This window comes from Pongo abelii, chromosome 15 (assembly GCF_028885655.2).
Source record: "Pongo abelii isolate AG06213 chromosome 15, NHGRI_mPonAbe1-v2.0_pri, whole genome shotgun sequence".
Taxonomy (NCBI): domain Eukaryota; kingdom Metazoa; phylum Chordata; class Mammalia; order Primates; family Hominidae; genus Pongo; species Pongo abelii.
The window spans coordinates 24,420,608-24,439,808 of record NC_072000.2 but is presented as its reverse complement, the minus strand read 5'-3'; the positions used below and the strand labels follow the sequence as shown (position 1 = coordinate 24,439,808).

Genomic DNA, 19,201 nt, shown 5'->3' with positions numbered 1-19,201 from the left:
CTCAAAAGAAAAAAAAAAAAAAGAGACACAACTGACAAGGAAATCTGTTACCCCTGTGGCACATAATAATTTAACATAACAATTATAATTATTACTGATAACATACACTAAGATATATCAGAATTATAGGAGTCTCCCATAACTTTGGAACACATACCAATAACATATTTACACAAATATAGCCCAAAGAAAGCCAAACACCATTTCATATTTGACAATGCTTCCTGTATAATTTTCATACCAAATAAGCCAAACTTCACCTTTACATTAGTGTACTATGGATGTTAAACCCAATTCTTAATAAATCCTTATAGACAAGTTTACCCAATTTTAATGTTTCACCACAAGGTAAGATTTTTATAGACTTTTTATAACCCTTTACAATTTTTGTTAAAGAGCAAGTTAGGCTCTAAGAGAAACCCATTGTGCTTTTATTTCAATGCCCAATTTACAGAAAAAACTGGATGATTCTCTTTTAACTTTAGCCAATATTTTACACACAGAATTTCCTCTACAATTAACCTTCCACAACTTGCTTAAACCTTTATCTTTATTGTATCCAATTTAAAACAATCCTTTAACCTTTTAATCTAGGCAAAAATCCACATTCTTATGCCTCCTTATAATCTTTTACCAAAAGTATATTTTACTTTCATTACACACCTTGCATGTAAACTGTTTCTTCAGTAGTCTTAAAATACATGTTACACCATTAACTCTTAGCAACCTTTACTTTTGGTGAAAACCTTGGTAAGTTTGGGATTTTAACTGTGTACTAGGTGTGGAGCCTAGGACCTAGACAGAAGTGCAGATAAGGTCTGAATTATTCCAGCATCTAACTCCATGTGTCTCAGGCCTTACCTAGCTGTAAAGCAGGCAAGTTGTACAGCTAAGAGTCATAGTAGCATTTTATAAAGCATTTAGGAGGCCTAATCACCTTTAAATTGTACAACATTTCTTGCATAAATTCCCTTTCATAAATTCTTTCACAGGCCAGGTGCAGTGGCTCATGCCTATAATCCCAGCACTTTGGGAGGCCAAGGCGGCCAGATCACCTGAGGTCAGGAGTTCAAGACCAGCTTGGCCAACATGGTGAAACTTCATCTCTACAAAAATACAAACATTAGCTGGGCATGATGGCGGGTGCCTGTAATCCCAGCTACTCGGGAGGCTGGGGCAGGAGAATCACTAGAACCCAGGAGGCAGAGGTTGCAGTGAGCTGAGATAGTGCCATTGCACTCCAGCCTGAGTGACAGAGCGAGACTCCATCTCAAAAAAAAAAAAAAAAAAACCTTTCATGACTTACACAGACAATCTCTGACATGTCTTGACTTTCTGACTTGTCCTAAACATCCCTCTCTTTAAACAAGCAGTTATTTTACTTTAGGACAAGAATGTACCATACAAGATCCTTTTTTTTTTTTTTTTTTTTTGAGATGGAGTCTTGCTCTGTCATCCAGGCTGGAGTGCAGTGGTGCGAACAAGATCCTTTCTTATATAAATTCTCTTTTCTTTAATATCTTTTTGCATAGCTAGGGGGCATGGCTAATTTCACATGTCCCCAGGCCTTATCTGGAATTTAACCCGCTAAAATAAATTGAACAATTTTTAAGTCAAAGAAGCAGTTTATGGACTAAAGCATTTCGCAAACCTAATATTTGACCTGCATAATTTAGACCAAAGGCTTACATTTTGAAGATATTTTTATTTTACCAATAATCTTTAAAACTCTATTTATTTTTATAGCTTTCTTTATATCTCTTTTATTCCCTGGTTTCTTTTACCTTGTTTTGTGTATAATCTTTAATCTTTGAATTAGACAAAAATTAGTTACCCTTTAAAAAAGACACAATCTTTAGAAAGAATGTTTTCCTATAATATATTGTTATTGGAAAATACCCAAATAATGAGATATCTGTTGTTTAATATAATTTTGGATTCTAAATTTTGACAAGTTATTTACAAGTATTTATCCAATTGCATTTATCTAATTATTTTAATCATTTACCTGGATTATTTATGAAAACTACAATAGTCATCATTTAAAGTTTTGAAGCCGCCATTGCAAAATTATAACTGAGACAGTGAAAATGATCTGACCTGACTCCATTTTGCTTCTAATCTACAAGCTATTCTTGTTTATTAACTTAGTTTATAGTTTAGCTTTGAAACGAAGATGATAACAGTCCTTTCCCAGAACAAACTTTCTTCATGTTTGTGGAGTAGACTACCTAAGGCCACAAGATCAGAAGTTAGAGTATTTTACTAAATAATTCAAGATGTAGCTATCTTCATTAAACCAATATTAATGTTTTATTTTTAAAAACTACACAAGCAAAGATCATTCTGTTTTGGGCTGAGTTATAGTTTTGTAGCCTCCATGCCAAATTTTGACACTTTATAGTATTTGGCAGAGATAAGTATGAAATTGCTTGATCAATAAATGCAAACAAAAATGTATGCTGGCAACTCTTAAGACATTTCTAATATTACTTTACCAATAATTTTTAAAGCTAGCTTATGTCTTAAAGATTTTACTTAACTCACATAAACTTGAAAAAGCACTTGACTAGTCTTTTCTTTTTTCTGTTAAAGTTTGTAAGTGCTTTTATTTTTTCTTTGAGTCAGTAAATTAGAACTCTCTTATATTTTTCAGTAGTGAAACATGGTGTACACAAGACATAAATACCTAGACGTATTAGGCATGCCAGTAGAAGTACATTTTATAAATTCATAAGCCTTCCTTTTCCTATTTTTTAACTGGATCTCTGAGCTCTGGGCAGACCCCACACTGAATCCCCACACTGAATTTTCAAAAGGAGAGAATTATTATGAGGCTAGACTATTTGATGCTTTTACAGTGCACTTAATTTTTTTTTCCAAACAAAGACATTTCTAAGCATCTAAATTACACTTTTTCTTAAAAACCCTAGGGTAGGTTCTGTTGTAATAGCTATTAATGAAGAAAACAGGATTCAGTCAACTGTGAAGAAAAAACTTTTGCTCAAAAAAACAAGGTCCTAGGTGAGAAATAAACAAAAACATGAAGGCCTTTTAAATGCAAACATGCACACACACACACATATACGCATACACATTTTGGATGGTAGCTTTTAATTAATTAAGCTGACTCTCAACCATTGAGCTTCTAAAAAAAACTTTCTCCTTCCCAGAGGCCTCCCAGAAGGAATGGACCCAATACTTCCCGTTTTCAAGTTTACAGGGTATCAAAAGGAACAAGACAGACACACAAACAAGTGGAGACAGATGTCAAGGGGGAGTGCAGTCAGGCAAAAGAGACTCAAAACTAACTCAAAACCTGATCTCAACCAAAATGCAAAGCAGGTGTATGAACGAGCCCTATTGCTTCTCTTGGTGGTACCGGACAAATGGCTTAACAAGCCCAGATAGGAAAACAATAGGCTCCTGGCATATGATCCAGTTAACTCACCCTTTGAGCCTGTCCGCTCCTGACCTCTGTTCTTTGCCAGTAGTGAAAGGGATGTGCAGATTTGCACATGGAACAGCCCTCTGGAGGGTCCCCAGGAGAAACCTCACCCCACAGCTGCTGGGATCCTCCTGAAGACTGTCTCGTCGCAAGCTGCCGGCCATTGAATGCAGCACTATCCTTATCTTCTGGCTGGCTCACCAAATTTTGTTCCCAGACCAAACAGAGGGTCACGCTGCTATTTCTTGTGGCCTAATAATGAGATGCAGATGAACTGGGCAGAAAGAGAGTTTTAATTTCTGTAATCGGTTACAGGGAGAAGGCCTGGAAATGATGGCCAGACCAACTCAAAATTACAAAGTTTTTCAGAGCTTATATACCTTCTAAGCTATATGTCTACGTGTGAGTGGGGTGCATTCATCTAAAGACACAAGTGATTAACTTCTTCTAATCTATAACTAAGGTCTGAGTCTGGAAGACCTACTCCTGGAGCCTCAGTAAGATTACTAAATCTAAATGGGTCTAGGTGCTGGGGTGGTTACCCTTATCTTGTCTCCTGCTAAATCACAGAGGTTTAGGGAGTTCCTTCAGATGCCCAGTAAACTTGTTTGTGGAGGCCTGGGGAGTTTCTTCAGACCCCCAATAAAACTTGTTTAATCCTAAATGGGTCCTGTTAAGAATTCCTTCGTTATTTTGTCATGCTTTAAGTTTTGCCAGGAAAGGTCTAATCAAAACTCTTGATGGGCTTTTGTTACATTACGGCCTTTGTATAGGCACTGGCTTTTTTTAGCTTTTAACATTTAACCTAACCAGTTGCAGACTGTAATCCATGAACTGAAACGGGGCTTCTCTTCCATTGCAGCTGGCATATCTTGTTGTGTTTACGAGTCTGACAGGCAAACATATCTGAAGCATATCTCATATGCTGATCTGTGAGGGAGATAAGCCCCTTGTTTTTCTTGACTGGAAACAAAATAAGCAGGTGACAAGGATACTCCATCTAGAAACAAAAAGAAGTGCTGTGAGATGAAAATGTGATGGAGGCCTGCGTTAGTGAAACCTGGCCTGCCACAATAGTACCTGGCACATAGCCGTTGTTCAGTGTAGAAACTATTACAGTAGAAACTACTACACACTGGACAACTGTTCTGAGTGTATTACATGTTACTGCATTTAACACTAAATGGAAAACACAATACTATGGTGCTTTAGGGAAATGATTTCCTGCATTAGACATATCTATCATCTCTCTCTCTTTTTCTCTCTTTATCATTTTTGCCTGAAGCTTGCCTTCTCACTGATCTCTGCGTGTGTAAACTGGGCTTGTGAGGAGGCTTGTATTTCTTACTTTGTAGGAAGGGGAACAGGATCGAAAGGAGACACAGATTGAGAAGAAGAATGAATGTCCATATTAAGGCTACTTGGGCTTCCATGCTGAAAATACTAGAAAGGGCCAACTTGTGAGGGTAATTGAACTCACAGGGCACACTTTCTCTTTCCCCATTTCTCCACTAAGTTTGAGATATTCCACCACCTCATGAGTTGGGGGCTATGCAATAGCCATCCTGTTCCTACCAATTCCAGCTAACCTGCTTTTGTATTTGTCCTCAGCAGTTTTTAAGAGAAGCAACACATTGTAGGGGTTACTTAGATGGAAAGACAATTGGTAAGGCAGGCAGGAGGCAAGCCAGTAAGTCCTGCAAGAGCCAAGTAATCACCCCAGGCATTTATTTTAATATCTGGCACCTTTCTTCCTCTCCAAGCACACGGCTTTTTAATCCCTCAACACAAGGCAGCTGGAAGGAGATAGAAACTCAAAGAAGAGCAATAGTGTCCCTGAGGCCACACAGGGCTCAGTGTGAAAAAATAGGAACCTAATGGAGATAGGCTCCATTCTGCCTGATCTCCATTTAGCCTGGACATGTTATGGGTGGCTGATAATGGGTACTGGGAATGGGGTGGTTATGGTAAGTGTAGGAACATAATCGATCCACATCATTTCGGTTTTTAACTTTCTTTCCTTTTAAATGCTGGGAACTGGCTCATTTTCTCAACTACAGTGGGTAAGGTGGGAGGGGGTTGTTGGAATTTTAGCAAGGCTCCATGTCTAGGGGTGTGGCTGGCAACTGACAGAATGGCTAGGGGCCCTAATTCCAGAATAAAATACTGCATTCAACACTCATCCTTCCCATTGCCCATTCCACCACTTCCTGTGCCAGGTAGCTTCTAGGCAACCAGGAGAAATGAAATCCAGAATGGCTGAAGGAGGATAAAATGGGCATTTTATTACACACAGTAGCATAAATGGGACAAGAATAAAATCTGGAGCATCTCTGTACCAATTCTCCAATTAATAGCTGCTCAACCTAAATATCTTTTTCTTAGTCCTGGGTGAGAAATGGGATCTCACGTAAAGGAAACCTGGGGTCCAGTCCAGTCCTATTGAATGCTATTTAGTCTCAGTAAAGAAATGTCTGAGGGCCAAAGCCATTTGGGAGGTGTCCCTGGGGATAGAGCGGTCATCCTAAATAGGTCCATCAGGAAAGCCAGGAATCTCTCAGGCCCATAAGGCAATAAAGGCCATGAAGGCAAAACCAGTGGCTACACAGCTCCACTTACCTAGAGGGGCCTCAGGACTAGCTAGCTCCCGTGGAAGAATTTCTAGGAAGGTGACATACAGGAAGGTACCAGCTGCCACACCCTCTAACACAGCCTGGGCTAAGCCCCGCCCTCCTTCAGAGTCCCCTCCAGTCACAGCCAGCCCTACGGCTAGGCCCAGGGGGGACATGAGAGCTAATAATAGTATGGAGAACACTGCCCATCGTGAGCTGGTACCTAAATGCACTAGCCGCATTCCGACACCAAACACCACAAGCCCCTTATGAGCCAGGACAGCAAGGCAGAGCTGCACGGTAGCTGCTACTGTTGGCTGCAGCCCCACAGCTAGCCCTTCAAACACTGAGTGAAAGGAGAGTGACAGCAAGAGGACAAGGGCTCGGAGGGGACTCTTTGAGGGTGAGGGTAAATGTCCATGGCTGTGGAGTTCGAAGATATGAGCCCCACCCCATTCTTCCTCCTGCACCGTTGATCCTCCAGCAGCCCCAGGACAGCACTGCAATGCCAGCGACTCCAAAAAGAAGACAAAAAAGAAGCCCAGGGAGATGATGAGCTCTCCATAGGGATACTCCATCTAGAAACAGAAAGAAGGGCTGTGAGATGAAAAGGAAGGGTAGGCAATGCATTGGATGGACATGGAATTGGGAGATTGAACAGAATGAGAAAATGTGGTAACAGAACACAAAAAAGGGTAGGGGAAATGAAGCCAAGAGTAGACATGGACGTGCAACAACAAGAATGCCAGAGTGGGCCAGACACAGTGGCTCACGCCTATAATCCTAGCACTTTGGGAGACTGAGGCGGGCGGATCACTTGAGGTCAGGAGATTGAGACCAGCCTGGCCAATATGATGAAACCCCATCTCTACTAAAAATACAAAAACTAGCCAGGCGTGGTGGCACGTGCCTGTAATCCCAGCTACTCAGGAGGCTGAGGCAGGAGAATCACTAGAACTCGGAAGGCAGAGGTTGCAGTGAGCCGAGATTGTGCCACTGCACTCCAGTCTGGGGGAAAGAGAGATTTCATCTCAACAAACAAATGAAAAACAACAACAACAAAAGACTGCCAGAGGGACTAAGGGACAGAATCTCAATAGAGTTAAAAACACGAGCAAATGATGTGAGGTGTATCAGAGGATCCAGGGAAAGAATGAAAGAGTAAAACAAGAGCTTTCCCTGGGGTTCTGTCAACTCAAAAGGATTGGGTTTGCTCCTGTTTTCCTCTACAATGTCTGAGCTAGGGAGCAGAAGGGATTCTTGGTACTCCTCATGTAGTCCTCTCAAAAGGGTCTGGATATGAAAGGCCTCTCTGGTTCTCCTCACTCTCCAGATAGGGGATGGTGGGAGGTACTTACATGAGCTGAATCAGCATCACCAGAAGAATTTCTCTCACTTGCTGATCTGTTCTAAGAAGAAAGCAGCAGAAATGAGATGTGGGATGGAGCGGCACAGCTTCCTGTGCTGTCCCTTCAGCAATTCTGTTTTCCTTAAAGCCTAATCTGACTTGCTTTCACCATCCCACACAAGAGCTGTCATTTTCCTTGTCATTCCACCCATGTCCTTGGCTCCATCACTTTCCCGCTCTCTTCCCTTTGTCCTGTTTATCCTTTTGGCCTCATAGACCTGCGGCTTGAAATCTCTGCTCTCACCTGCACCATGAACTTCTGAATCTGTGATTCAATTTCCTCCAGGGCTTCAGCAGTCATATGCATGAACCCTGCTCCCAGGAAAACACCAGCAGAAATACAGCCCAGGAGTCTGAGGACTCGCCGGTGATGACCTAATAAAAAGCAGAAGTTACAACCCACTTGGCACTGAGGAGACAGACAAAGGTGAGTAAAGAGCAGCAGGCAGCACTCAATATCCCAAGGTTGGGGATGGTGAGAGAATCAGAGCAAGGTAGCAGGACAGGGTTGAGGTGAGACTCAGGCTATGGAACAAAGATGGGGTAGGGCTATACCTCTGGCAGCATCAATCTGGAACCATTTGAAGCAGATGGGAGTAAGGCCACAGCCCAGAGTGAGAGCCAACAGGGCAAACAGGCAGCCAAGTTTTATTCCTAGTAGTTGCTCCATCTCTGGGGTGTAGGGTAAGCCCAGGAGTCAGAATGACAAGGGAGCTGTAATCTTTGGAGCAGGAGTGGTATCTTAGGTGGTCAACACTGGAGTGTCCACTCTCGTGAGTTTCAGGAGGCTGTTGGTATCTTCTTTCTGTGTTGCTTCTGCTTGTGCAGCATTGCAGAGCTAACAGATCCTGCCCCAGCTTCTAGCCCTCCCCCTGCATGGAAGCCCCTCCCCTGGTTCACGCCTTCCTGAGCTTGGAAACCAGAAACTCCAGACTCCCTGCCAGGCACAGCCCAGTGGCGTCTTCTCCTCCTCTTCAATGGCATGACTAATCCAAGAGCTACGGATAGTCTTAGTTCATGTGCTTGGGGTTGGTCTAATCCAGAATAGGAAAGTCTATGGTAGCTGCTTCCCAGCTATTTTGTACTGGGGACAATCTGGTCCTGTCTCACTCAAGACATTTGATCTAAGCCTTCCATACCCTCTCCACCTCATCCCAAGTCTTATAGGTTGCAATGCTGATACTTGAACCACCCGCTTTCAGAGGAGATTTGGGGCCACCTGGAGGTAAAGAGGTGGGGCTGAGAGGTGGTGCTGGTGCTACTCTGTGGGAACTAGTACATGAGGGAACTACCCTTTCCTGTAACCCCAGAAAAATAGCTCCGGGCATGGAAATGTCTAGTGGTAAGTTGATTTTTTTTTCTCTTTTGATTGGGACCAGTTTTGAGAGGAATGAGTTGAGATTTCTGGTATTACAACATTTATACTGTTACAACTTCTGACTGTGCCTGTTTCCTGGTAAGAACTGTGGAAAAAACGACATTTAAGGTTTAAGACAAAGGAAGCTGCTCTAGCCCTGAAACAGCAAGGCTTAGGGGAAAACAGAAATGAACTGAGTAAATAGGAGGAGGATTCTACCTGGATACAGAGAGGTGGGGGTAGAAGATTCAGTTCTGATGGGAATCACTCTTGATGGAAATGTATGGGGCATTTCCCATACATACTCTAGGGTAGCTGAGGGACCCTGGGAAAGACAGAAGGGAAGGCGTTAGTAAAAGAGGTCAGGCAGCTGCTGATTCCCCTATTCAGGTGGCCCACATAACAACCGTGAGACCTGTTGAGCCAGTTCTCAGAGCTCTGGAGGCAGCTTTCCTTGCTACTCCAGATTATCTTCCTAGGGAAGTCCTGGCCTCTGGTAGAAGCAGTATTCTTACAGTGTTACTGGATGATTCTTACAGTGTTACTGGTCCTGCTGCTTGTGCTTGTGGTCCAATAATGAGATGCAGACAGACTGGGAAAGAAGGGAGTTTATTTCTGCAACTGATTACAGGGAGGTCGGAGTAGCACACCAGACCAACTCAAAGTTACAAGCTTTTCTTTAGCTTTTATATACAATTCAAGCTCTATGACTACCTGCAGGAATGTTTCCTAATTAATCTAAACTAGGGGTCTGCAGATAGAAGTTTCTTTTTCTTTTTTTTTTTAGAAACAAAGCAATAAATGATTTTATTTAGAAATAATCTGATTTAGAAATAAAACCATTCCCATTATTGCAGCATTATCATCAGTCACTGATTGCTAATGCTGTTTATGCTTCTTTTTCCCTGGGATGTCTGAACCTGCCAACTTTTCTTCCTGTTCTTCTATGTTCTTAGCAAACTCACATCAAGGGTGTCTGTTCGCGTTTGAAATTCATCGGCATCAGAAAGAGCTAACGTGTTGGCAATATCTAGAAAACCATCTACATGAGCATGGGACAGTTCACTTCGCTTTGCAGCTAGCTGATCCCACCATAGTGAGTACTTGCAGATAGAAGTTTCTTCATCTTAAGTTGGTCCTGGTATGGGTTGTATGTGCAGGAATGCTTTTATCACTCAGCTAGATCTGAGGTAGAGAAAGTATAGGTGGGGCTTTAAAGGGCTTGCTTTTTTTGTATTCTGGCTTTCATACTCAGACACCAGCTTCCCCCAATTCCTTATCCATTTTTCTTGCTTCTGCTTTAACGTTTGTACATTCATTATTATAGCAAAGGGCTTATGGAAATCTGGTTTTTCTACTTCTGCTTTAATGATCAGCTTACACATTCATCATTACAGCGAAGAGCTTATGGAGCTCTGAACTACCACAACAGGAAAGGGTGAGCTTGAGATTTGTGTGGGAAGCCTGGCACCAAAAATCTGAGGAAGCTCTTCATTACAGGATAGGCCAGGATAATTAACTATATCTTTTACATGTTTTTTTTTTTTTTTTTAAGAGAGGACATCTTGCTCTGTCACCTATGCTGGAGTGCAGTGGTACAATCAAAGTTCACTGCAGCCTTAACACCTGGGCTCAAATGATCCTCTTGCCTCAGCTTCCTGAGTGGCTGGAAATGCAGGCACATGCCACCGTGCCCAGCTTCTACACTTTTTAAGAATCACAAAATCCACTTCCATTCTTTAAAAATGTATTATTTATTATTAAAAATCTCAAACAAACACAGACATATGGGGATACCAGCATTCCCCTCCTGGATACCAGGCAGCTTCAGCCCTGGCAGGCACGATAGAAGAAAATACTTGTTACACATCCTTGTCAACTCTCAGAGGGATCTTGAGCAGTAGACGGAGGAAACGCAGATGGAGTAAGCACAGGTAAAAGATCTCCCCAGGAGCTGACACGGGCACAACGATACAAATCCCTATGGAAACGAGATGCTAATGTGGGCTGCGGGTTCTTGCCACATCCCACTAATTTTGGTCACATCCCCCATACCTGCCGTGCCGGCGGGCTGTGATCACAGCATGCTGCATATGCCCATCTGGACAGCACAAGTGACAATGCACATGGCGAGGCCGTTTAAGGACAGGCTGAGTGATACGGGGCCAGCGATTAGCCTCCTCTGGAGACCCCCGAGCAAGGATCACCATAGAGAACTTTTCTTCCTTTGGTTTCTTGTTCTAAGATAAGGAACATAGAGACTGTTTAGAAGAAAAAGATATGGGAAAAAAGTTTGTAAAGCCCCTTCTTCCCCATTCCTGCAGTCCTTTTTTACAATGTATAAATCATATACATGTAGGCCCTAAAGTCTCTAGGCTGTTCTACGAATTATCCAACTCCTCCTAACTCTGATTCTTTTTCTTCCTGTTTTTCCAGGATGTTTGCTTCCTGCTGCAATAGCCCCAGGTACCTACCCAGCTGAAGGGGATGGGATGGTATGCCTGTGAGAAGCTACAGGCCAGGTTGGTCAGCTGGGGACAAGGGAGTTCATGGGGACACTGTAAACACATAAACAAATGAGGTAAGACAAAACAGCCATCAGCCACAAAACTGAAAAACTGAGAATAATAGAGTCAAAAGGGGCCAGGGAGAAGGGAGGACAGGAGCAGTGGGTAGGAAGAGCCAGGGGAATCATTAGGTAGGAACTGGATAGGAACACAAAGTAGTGGAGAGTGGCTTAGCTTTACCATCTGACTTTTCCCGGCCACGCCTAAGTTCAGATCTGTGTGGTGGGACACGTAGAAGTAATACTCACCGGGGCAAAGACAAAACCAGGTCGAGGGTCCAAAGGTGACTTCTCTTTTCCCTGAAATCAAAGGAAATAAAAGAAATAAAGCTGGGCCAGGGGTCTAATTTCATAATTCAATCTCTGCACTCAGTAAACTGAGGACTCCTTTAACATTCAATTCTAATAACGATTAAGTATGTCCTTTGAGTTAAGCTGGCTGCATCTTTAATACTCCAAACAAAGAACTTTCTCTTTGCTGCAGGAGAAAGGCAAGAACTTGGCACATGGTACGGTGCTCTCCCTTGTCAGCAACCTCCACTCTCAAAAAAATCCCACTCCAGGACAATTAAATTTATGATTATACACTGGCTCATACTCTCCCCCAGTGACAAGGTTCTTAGCTCAGCAATGCCCTAGATTAGGAGTCCGCAAAGTTTCTTTTAAAGGGCCAGAGAGTACGCAAAATCTTTCTCTGTCCCAACTACTCAACTCTGCTGTTTGTAGTGTGGAAGCAGTCACAGACAACAGAGGCACAAATAAGCATGGCTTATATAAAAACAGGTGGCAGGTCAGATTTGATCCACAGGCTCTCATTTGCCAACCACTGCTCTGTATCATAATGACTTTATATGCCCAGTTTCCTGAGAGTCACCCTTGTCAATATATGACAGTCTCTTTAGTTTTCAAGAGAGTAACAGTAATTCGTGACATATGGGTGGGGGAGTGAGGGAAGAAGCCTTACCTTAAGGACCAGATCCCTGGCCTCCATGAGAAGGCTGTGCCCAGCTTTTGTTCCATTCTCCACCAGTACCTGCTCACAAAAGGGGAAAATACGCAGAAGACTTAAATTACACGAAAGTGTAAATATCAGTAGCTCTGTAAGAGCAATCATAGAGGGAGGAGTCCTAAAAAGAAATAGGCATTATATAATCAGGATGGAGACCCTCAAAGAGGGATAAAGAAACCCATAAAGGAGAAAAATGGTGAAGAATAAAGACAATGAGAGAAGCAAAGGCATGAAATCCATGAAGCTGCTTTAAGACTTAAGGAGAACAAGGAATTTTAACTCACCAGGAAATGACCTGTCTTACGCCATAAGGTTTGAACTACCTCAGTGCGGTCAGCCTTGCTGGGCAGTTCACTTAAGGAAAAGGCTGACACTACTACATCAAACTGCACCTGAGGACCAAGACAAAGAACATGACCGACTCAACATCTCTGCATCCCAAGAATACAACAAAGTCCTAGCCGCTAAATTTCTTTTATTTTCTAACACTCAGTGCTGGGCTGCAAAGCTCAAGCCATAGTTTTCCATCTGCCACATTCCATATTTAGAATATTCTAAACACTGCCACTTGCCTTGGGTGATACAGGTAGAAACTGTCTGAAAAAGACACCTGGAATATAAGGCTCCCCAGATTCTGAACCACCTGTGGAGAAAAGAAGAGGCAACTGTGAGTGTGTAGGAAGTTAGGTATAAACTGAAGAGATATCCAGATAAGAAACATGGCCCCAAGAATAGGTAAAGTGTATATCAAAAAGGGCAGGGATGAGCCAGGTATGGCAGTGCGTGCCTGTAATCCCAGCTACCCTAGAGGCTGAAATGGGAGGATGGCTTGAGGCCAGGAGTTTGAGACCAGCCTGGGTAACATATGGAGACCCTACCTCTAATTTAAAAAAAAAAAAAAAAAGGACAGGGAGAATATTAGGCCTCTTGTCCTTTGATTCTTAACCAACCCATCCTCGGTCCAGCAGAAACCTCTAATACCACCTTTTGCTTGACTTTGACTTTAAAAGTAAACCAGATTCATCTTAATTTTTACCCTCTTCTCTACTTCCCAGTAAAACACTTTTACTAGTACCCCTTTGCTTTCTTAACTCTCTCAACTTTGGAAGTGCTCTTGCACTCACCTTTCAGTAGTTTTTCTGCCAAAACCAACATGGCAGCTGATCTGTCCACACACATATATTCACGTAGGCTCTGGCCCCAAATACTGTGAGCAGCCCTAAGATGGCAAAACTATTATAAATCACCAATTCCCATGACCAAGAGTCATCTCTACAAGAGACGCATTTACACCCAACCCCACCCCTGGGAAAAGAGAGTATTATGTTAAAATACTTGTATAGTTAGTAATAAAATAACTAATAGTGTTATTTTCTTGTTTTATTTACAACTCCTAAAAAAAAAAAAAGGTAGACTCAGCTGGGCAAAGCGGCTCATGCTTGTAATCCCAGCACTTTGGGAGGCCGAGGCGGGTGGATCACAAGGTCAGGAGTTAGAGACCAACCTGGCCAATATGGTGAAACCCCGTCTCTACTAAAAATACAAAAATTAGCTGGGTGTGGTGGCGCGCACCTGTAGTCCCAGCTACTCGGGAGGGTGAGGCAGGAGAATCGCTTGAACCCGGGAGTGGAGGCTGCAGTGAGCCGAGATTGTGCCACTGCATTCCAGCCTGGGTGACAGAGTGAGACGCTGTCTCAAAAAAGAAAAAAAAAAAGGTAGACTCAAAATACTATTTGTAGGCAAAAAAAACTTTGATTGATAATTCTTTTTCTTTTTAATTTTTCACTTGACATTTCTTTAAGTTCTGGCCCCAATCCATATACCTTCTTCTGCCTTGCCTAATCTGATGCAAGAAACATTATAGATTCCCAACTTGCCTATTCTCCCTCTGGTTTTCCAGTCTGTTAATTTTGGAGTGGTGTAAGTATGGCTTTCTAGAGCTAAAATTGACCAAGATAGGGCTGAAGAAAGTTACTCACCAGGTGACAGAACCAGTACCTGAGCCAAAGTCCATCAAAGTCTGTGGCTGAAATGCTGGATTTCGAGCCAGGATCTGAAGAAATATACAACATCCCACAGTAGGGTAATTAGATACTTATTTAGGACCTTGATAAATATGAATTAGGAGGCTACCACAGAGGATGTGAGATGTGAATGCCTTTTGAGATTCAATAAAAATACCTTATGGGATAAGAATCTCCTAAAATAGTGATTCTAAACCTTTCTTGGGTCACAGAAAGCTTTCACAGGATAAAGAGAACGTCTTTATTTTGTGTTTTTTTTTTTTTAAGAGATGAGGTCTCACTCTGTCACCAGGCTGGAGTACAGTGGAGATCACAGCTCACTGCAGCCTCAAACTGGCTAAAGCAATCCTCCTGCCTCGGCCTCCCAAACAGTTGGGACTGCAGGCAGGAGCCCACTATGTCCAGCGGAGATCCTCTTTAAAAGAAAAAATGCATATGCAATGTCCCAAAAATCCCCATCCTAGAAAACTACTTTATGAATAGGGAACCGATGGTCAAAAAGTTCAGGTTGGACGTTAAGGGACTTTCACCTCATGGAATGCTCTGGAGACTGCTGCAAAGCCACCATCCAGTCTTGCTGCCATATACACCAGGCTCAGTCCCTCAGTGTAGCTGCCATTAAAATCAGAGTCGTACATACTAGTAAATAACCTTAATCCCATAGTTACCTTCTAGATTTAGAAAATGACATCTTGGAAAGGGCTCTTCCAGCTCAGGCCTTTCACTCCCCAATACAAAAGGGTCCTGGGGAGAGTTACAAACACTAAATTTTCAAACTTCAGTGTTTGAAACTTTGTACTTTAGCTTTTTCAAATACTAAATTGATCCTTTTAAGGTCAGGTGATGTAAAAGAAAATACTAAATTGACTGTGTAATTGTACTCCCCCAACTCTCTTTCTAAAGTCTGCCTTTTCTTTCTTGTGCACCTCTTCTAGGCCACCTTACCTCAGTTCTTGCCAATGGTAGGTAGTTTTACGTAGTGCATGTAGCACTGCTCCACGAAGTTTCTCCTCTGTCTGAGATAAGTCTGTGGTGAGAACAAGGACTGGAAGTCAGGACCTAGGGAGAACAGGGCTCAGATCCAGTATCTGAATATACTGCCCACCCAGTCCTCCCCGACTCCACCTAAGAAAAGCCTTAAAGCTCAAGAGAGATGACAAACCTAGAGAAAAGTTTCAGGCAAGAATTAACAGTAACAACTACCACTAACAGATTGTATCAGATAGCATTTTGCTTATAAGAATGGTTTATTCAGCTTAACCAATCCTGTCCCACAGGTTTGTTTTACGTTAAAGGAAAGTGTGATAAAAATTTAAAGGGTAAGCTGGGTGCGGTGGCTCACGCCTGTAAGCTCAGCACTTTGGGAGGCTGAGGCAGGTGGATCACGAGGTCAGGAGTTCGAGAACAGCCTGACCAACATGGTGAAAACCTTTTTCTACGAAAAATACAAAAATTAGCCGGGCGTGGTGGCGTGCACCTGTATTCCCAGCTACTTGGGAAGCTGAGGCAGGAGAATCACTTGAAACCGGGAGGCAGAGGTTGTGGTGAGCTAAGATCGCGCCACTGCACTGTAGCCTGGGAAACAGAGCAAGACTCTGTCTCAAAAAAAAAAAAATTTTTTTAAAGGGTAGGCCAAGGACATTATTTTTTGGATTTCTTCACTTCTCCAAAATTTAAGGTTTTGATGATCTCCACTATTCCTATGGAGAGGAAAGAAATGTGAAAATCTAGGTCTCATGACTGTTCAGTTCAGTACTATTTAGCAAGTATCTATTGATCACCTATTGTGAGCCAGGTACTGTGAGGTGTGCAGGTAATGCAAGATGAATAAATGGTAGTGTCAAGGAGCTCACAATCATGAAACTAACTTGATGAATTATATTTACCCTCTTATCCCAGAAGAGGGTTTCAGTACTGGGCAGGGACCATCCAGGGACTTTATTTTACCTGAATAAAAACTTAGAAGGTCCTAATCCAGTGGACTTGCAGGAAAAAAATAAATATCTAGATTTTAACAGTATATTGGTGGCCAGGCGCGGTGGTTCATGCCTGCAATGCTAGCACTTTGGGAGGCCAAGGTGGGTGGATCACCTGAGGTCAGAAGTTTGAGACTAGCCTGGCCACCATGATGAAACCCCGTCTCTACTAAAAATACAGGTAGCCGGGTGTGGTGGTGCACGCCTGTAATCCCAGCTACTGAAGAGGCTGAGGCAGAAAGATCACTTAAACCCGGGAGGCGGAGGTTGCAGTGAGCCGAGATCGAGCCATTATACTTCAGCCTGGGTGACAGAGCAAGACTCTGTCTCAAAGCAAAAACAAAACAACAAAACAAACAAACAAAAAACAGTATACTGGGACATTCTGACCTTTACCTAAGCAATCTCTAAAATAATCTACCTTCTTTTAGTAAGGCATCATTGTAACAACTGCTGCTCTGGTTAGAAAGTCGAATAAGAGACTTCAGTATCTGTTTGAGAGACTGTAAAATTATTTCTTACTCTTCATTTCTAACCGATATTTCAATCTCGCCTACTTTTTAATTATTCTTAAGTCCTACCTGGGTTTTCCAGGAATTTTTTCTCAAGATGCCTAGCCCGTCTTTGCAACTCCTCTGGCTCTATAGGCAAATGTCTGCTCCAGAGATAACTGGTCAGTGTTTGCACCTGATTCTCCATAGTGGGCCCAGCGCTCTCTGTGGGCCAAAGATGAAAAGCGGAATCACTTGCATGTAGGTCCAGTCCCGTTTCTTCTCGCTCTCCCGCCGTTACTCACCAAGTAGCAGTAACTGGGCACCGTTAGCCAGTGCCTGTGGCAGCCGCACGTGCGGCAGCTTTAGGATGCCAGGGTGCTGGCGATGAGGCCTCTTCTGCAGGAAACCGGACTTGTTATCTACCTGGGTCACTCCAGGTACTAAGGCGGCGAGCGCCTGCAGGCAGAGAAAGGTAGGTTGATTTCCTGGCAGAAAGGAAAGTTGCTGGCGCTCGCTAGGGCGGGGGCTGCCAGGAGCGCTCCGCCTCTGCGCGGAGATATCTCTGCAGATCCAGAGTCTCTCCGACAGCAGAGAATGTAGGCACTCACCCGGGCCTGGGGAGCTACTCCAAGGCCGGGGCACCATCTTCCTAATGTCAGTAGACACTTCAGTGCCGCCGCCATGGCTCCGGAGGCGAACCGGAAACGGAAATACAGGTGCCTGTGACCCTCAGTCCCAACGCCGCAAGGAGCAGCCTTCGCAGAACTTCTCCCGACAGTTTCAGCCAACGAGAAGAGCGAGTGTTTGCCAGCAGCCAATAAGCAATGGTTATATAAATAATCCTTGAGGCGGAAACCGTGTTTGGGCCGACTTGAAGGCTGCGTTGGGCCTGGTCACCGGCGCCAGAAATCAAGAGGGTGGGGCGGGGCGGGAGGGGGGCGGGATGGAGTTGGGCGTGAGCGCGCCAGCAAAGACTGTTTCTGGGAGTACTGACTTCCTGTGTTCTTTGCATTCCTCCGCGGAGAACTCTGAGTCTTGGGTTGTTTCCCTGTGTGAAAAAGGGAGACTGCAGTAACGGAAAGAAGAGAAAAATCAGATTTAAGCGACTGAAGATAACAGAAATTAATAGTTAAATAATTATTGAATAGTTAATAGTTTGATAAATATTAAACCTAGTTAATAGGTTTATTTATTTTTTTACATTTGTTAATTTCTCTTCAAATGAGACCAGTCTTCTTAGTAAGCTAACATAACACTTACTGAGAACACCTGTGTGCTAGGTACTTCAGGGAAAAGGACTGATCCCCACTTCACAGAAAACATGGTTCTGACGGGGACCCTCCTGCGTCTGCTGTTACATCAAACTGTTTCCCCCAGGCCCAGGACTTATACAGAAGCCGTCTGATTACCTGAGGTGCAGAATCTCAGGTGGGTCCAGCCACTATTGTGATGTGGTAATGTAGCATAGGGGAATGGTCTCCAGAGTCTACAAGCTCATCAACACCTTCATTCACCAGAGCATCAGAAGGATAAATGGCATATGCAAGGCCATATCTACTTTCGGAACCTGACAGTGGACAACTGCTACCTCAGTCTCCGAACACTTGAGCTCACTCACTGTGTGATTTCTGTGGGCTCCTGGCCCCCTAATTTCCGTTACAGGTTTAGGATGTTCTCCCAGCACATCCACTTGACCTGTGTGTGGAACCAGCTAGTTCATCTGGAGGGCTAGACTCCTGGGTCATCAGGCCCTACCACAGGTGGTCCAGGGATCTCAGGTCCCAGCACCCTAATTGGACTTCCCTTCTGTGGTCCTCTACCTTATTCGACTTCTTCCCCAAATCTGCAGCCCTCACCGATTGCAGCCTGCCAGCTCTCTCAGGGCTCCTCATCTCGGGGTGAGGTGGGGTGAGGAGACATGGGTGGACAAGGGGAGAAGGGCCGCTGTGCCTCTTCCATGCGGAACCACCCTTCCTGTAGATGAATGCATGGCCAACTGACACATCCTAGGCTGACACTTGCCTCTTTTCCAGCTTTTCCTCAGTCCTCCTTTTACCTGGGAATCTTTCCTGGGTGCTCAAAAGGTCACCACAGTGACCTCTACCCCTCCAGTGAGAATGCTCACATTCACAGTCGTGATCCTGTGTGTGCCCTGGGCTGAGGACTCTTCCCTAGAGATATCTGAGGAGTGGAACCATTAAATTGATACCTGTTGGTGATATCTCTCCAGACTATCAACAAGTCCACAACCCAGGTAGTCTCAAAGGTTCTTACTCCTGAAGTCATCCCTCATTTTTTGTGCTAGTC

The 19,201-nt window shown here is 43.5% G+C and overlaps 2 protein-coding genes across 2 annotated transcripts; both read right to left on the bottom strand.

The window, feature by feature from the left end:
- Window positions 1-5,444: 5,444 nt before the first annotated feature.
- On the bottom strand, window positions 5,445-10,457 carry SLC39A2 (solute carrier family 39 member 2). Its single transcript, XM_063715470.1, has 4 exons — window positions 8,024-10,457; window positions 7,713-7,843; window positions 7,419-7,469; window positions 5,445-6,638 (listed from the first exon to the last, which is right to left on the bottom strand). The coding sequence occupies exons 1-4, from the start codon at window positions 8,136-8,138 to the stop codon at window positions 6,006-6,008; spliced, it is 930 nt and encodes a 309-aa protein (XP_063571540.1). The 5' UTR covers window positions 8,139-10,457; the 3' UTR covers window positions 5,445-6,005.
- Window positions 10,458-10,560: 103 nt separating this feature from the next.
- On the bottom strand, window positions 10,561-17,651 carry METTL17 (methyltransferase like 17). Its single transcript, XM_063715466.1, has 14 exons — window positions 17,503-17,651; window positions 17,197-17,350; window positions 16,982-17,116; window positions 15,370-15,451; window positions 14,955-15,036; window positions 14,380-14,453; window positions 13,525-13,619; window positions 12,973-13,043; window positions 12,685-12,792; window positions 12,356-12,424; window positions 11,641-11,691; window positions 11,300-11,383; window positions 10,881-11,065; window positions 10,561-10,806 (listed from the first exon to the last, which is right to left on the bottom strand). Exons 1-14 carry the CDS (start codon window positions 17,575-17,577, stop codon window positions 10,701-10,703), a joined length of 1,371 nt encoding a protein of 456 aa, XP_063571536.1. The 5' UTR covers window positions 17,578-17,651; the 3' UTR covers window positions 10,561-10,700.
- Window positions 17,652-19,201: the final 1,550 nt, after the last annotated feature.

What these genes read in the sequence shown, in the direction of transcription:
- SLC39A2 (XM_063715470.1), bottom strand. Translation starts at nt 8,138, where the DNA reads ATGGAGCAACTACTAGGAATAAAACTTGGCTGCCTGTTTGCCCTGTTG. An exon ending in CCAGATTGATGCTGCCAGAG is followed by an intron (nt 7,844 to 8,023) that starts GTATAGCCCTAC and finishes GCTTTTTATTAG; the next exon opens with GTCATCACCGGCGAGTCCTC. An exon ending in TTCAGAAGTTCATGGTGCAG is followed by an intron (nt 7,470 to 7,712) that starts GTGAGAGCAGAG and finishes CTTTCTTCTTAG; the next exon opens with AACAGATCAGCAAGTGAGAG.
- METTL17 (XM_063715466.1), bottom strand. Translation starts at nt 17,577, where the DNA reads ATGGCGGCGGCACTGAAGTGTCTACTGACATTAGGAAGATGGTGCCCC. An exon ending in TTCTACCTGTATCACCCAAG is followed by an intron (nt 12,793 to 12,972) that starts GCAAGTGGCAGT and finishes CTTGGTCCTCAG; the next exon opens with GTGCAGTTTGATGTAGTAGT. An exon ending in CTGGTTTTGTCTTTGCCCCG is followed by an intron (nt 11,384 to 11,640) that starts GTGAGTATTACT and finishes ATGTGTTTACAG; the next exon opens with TGTCCCCATGAACTCCCTTG.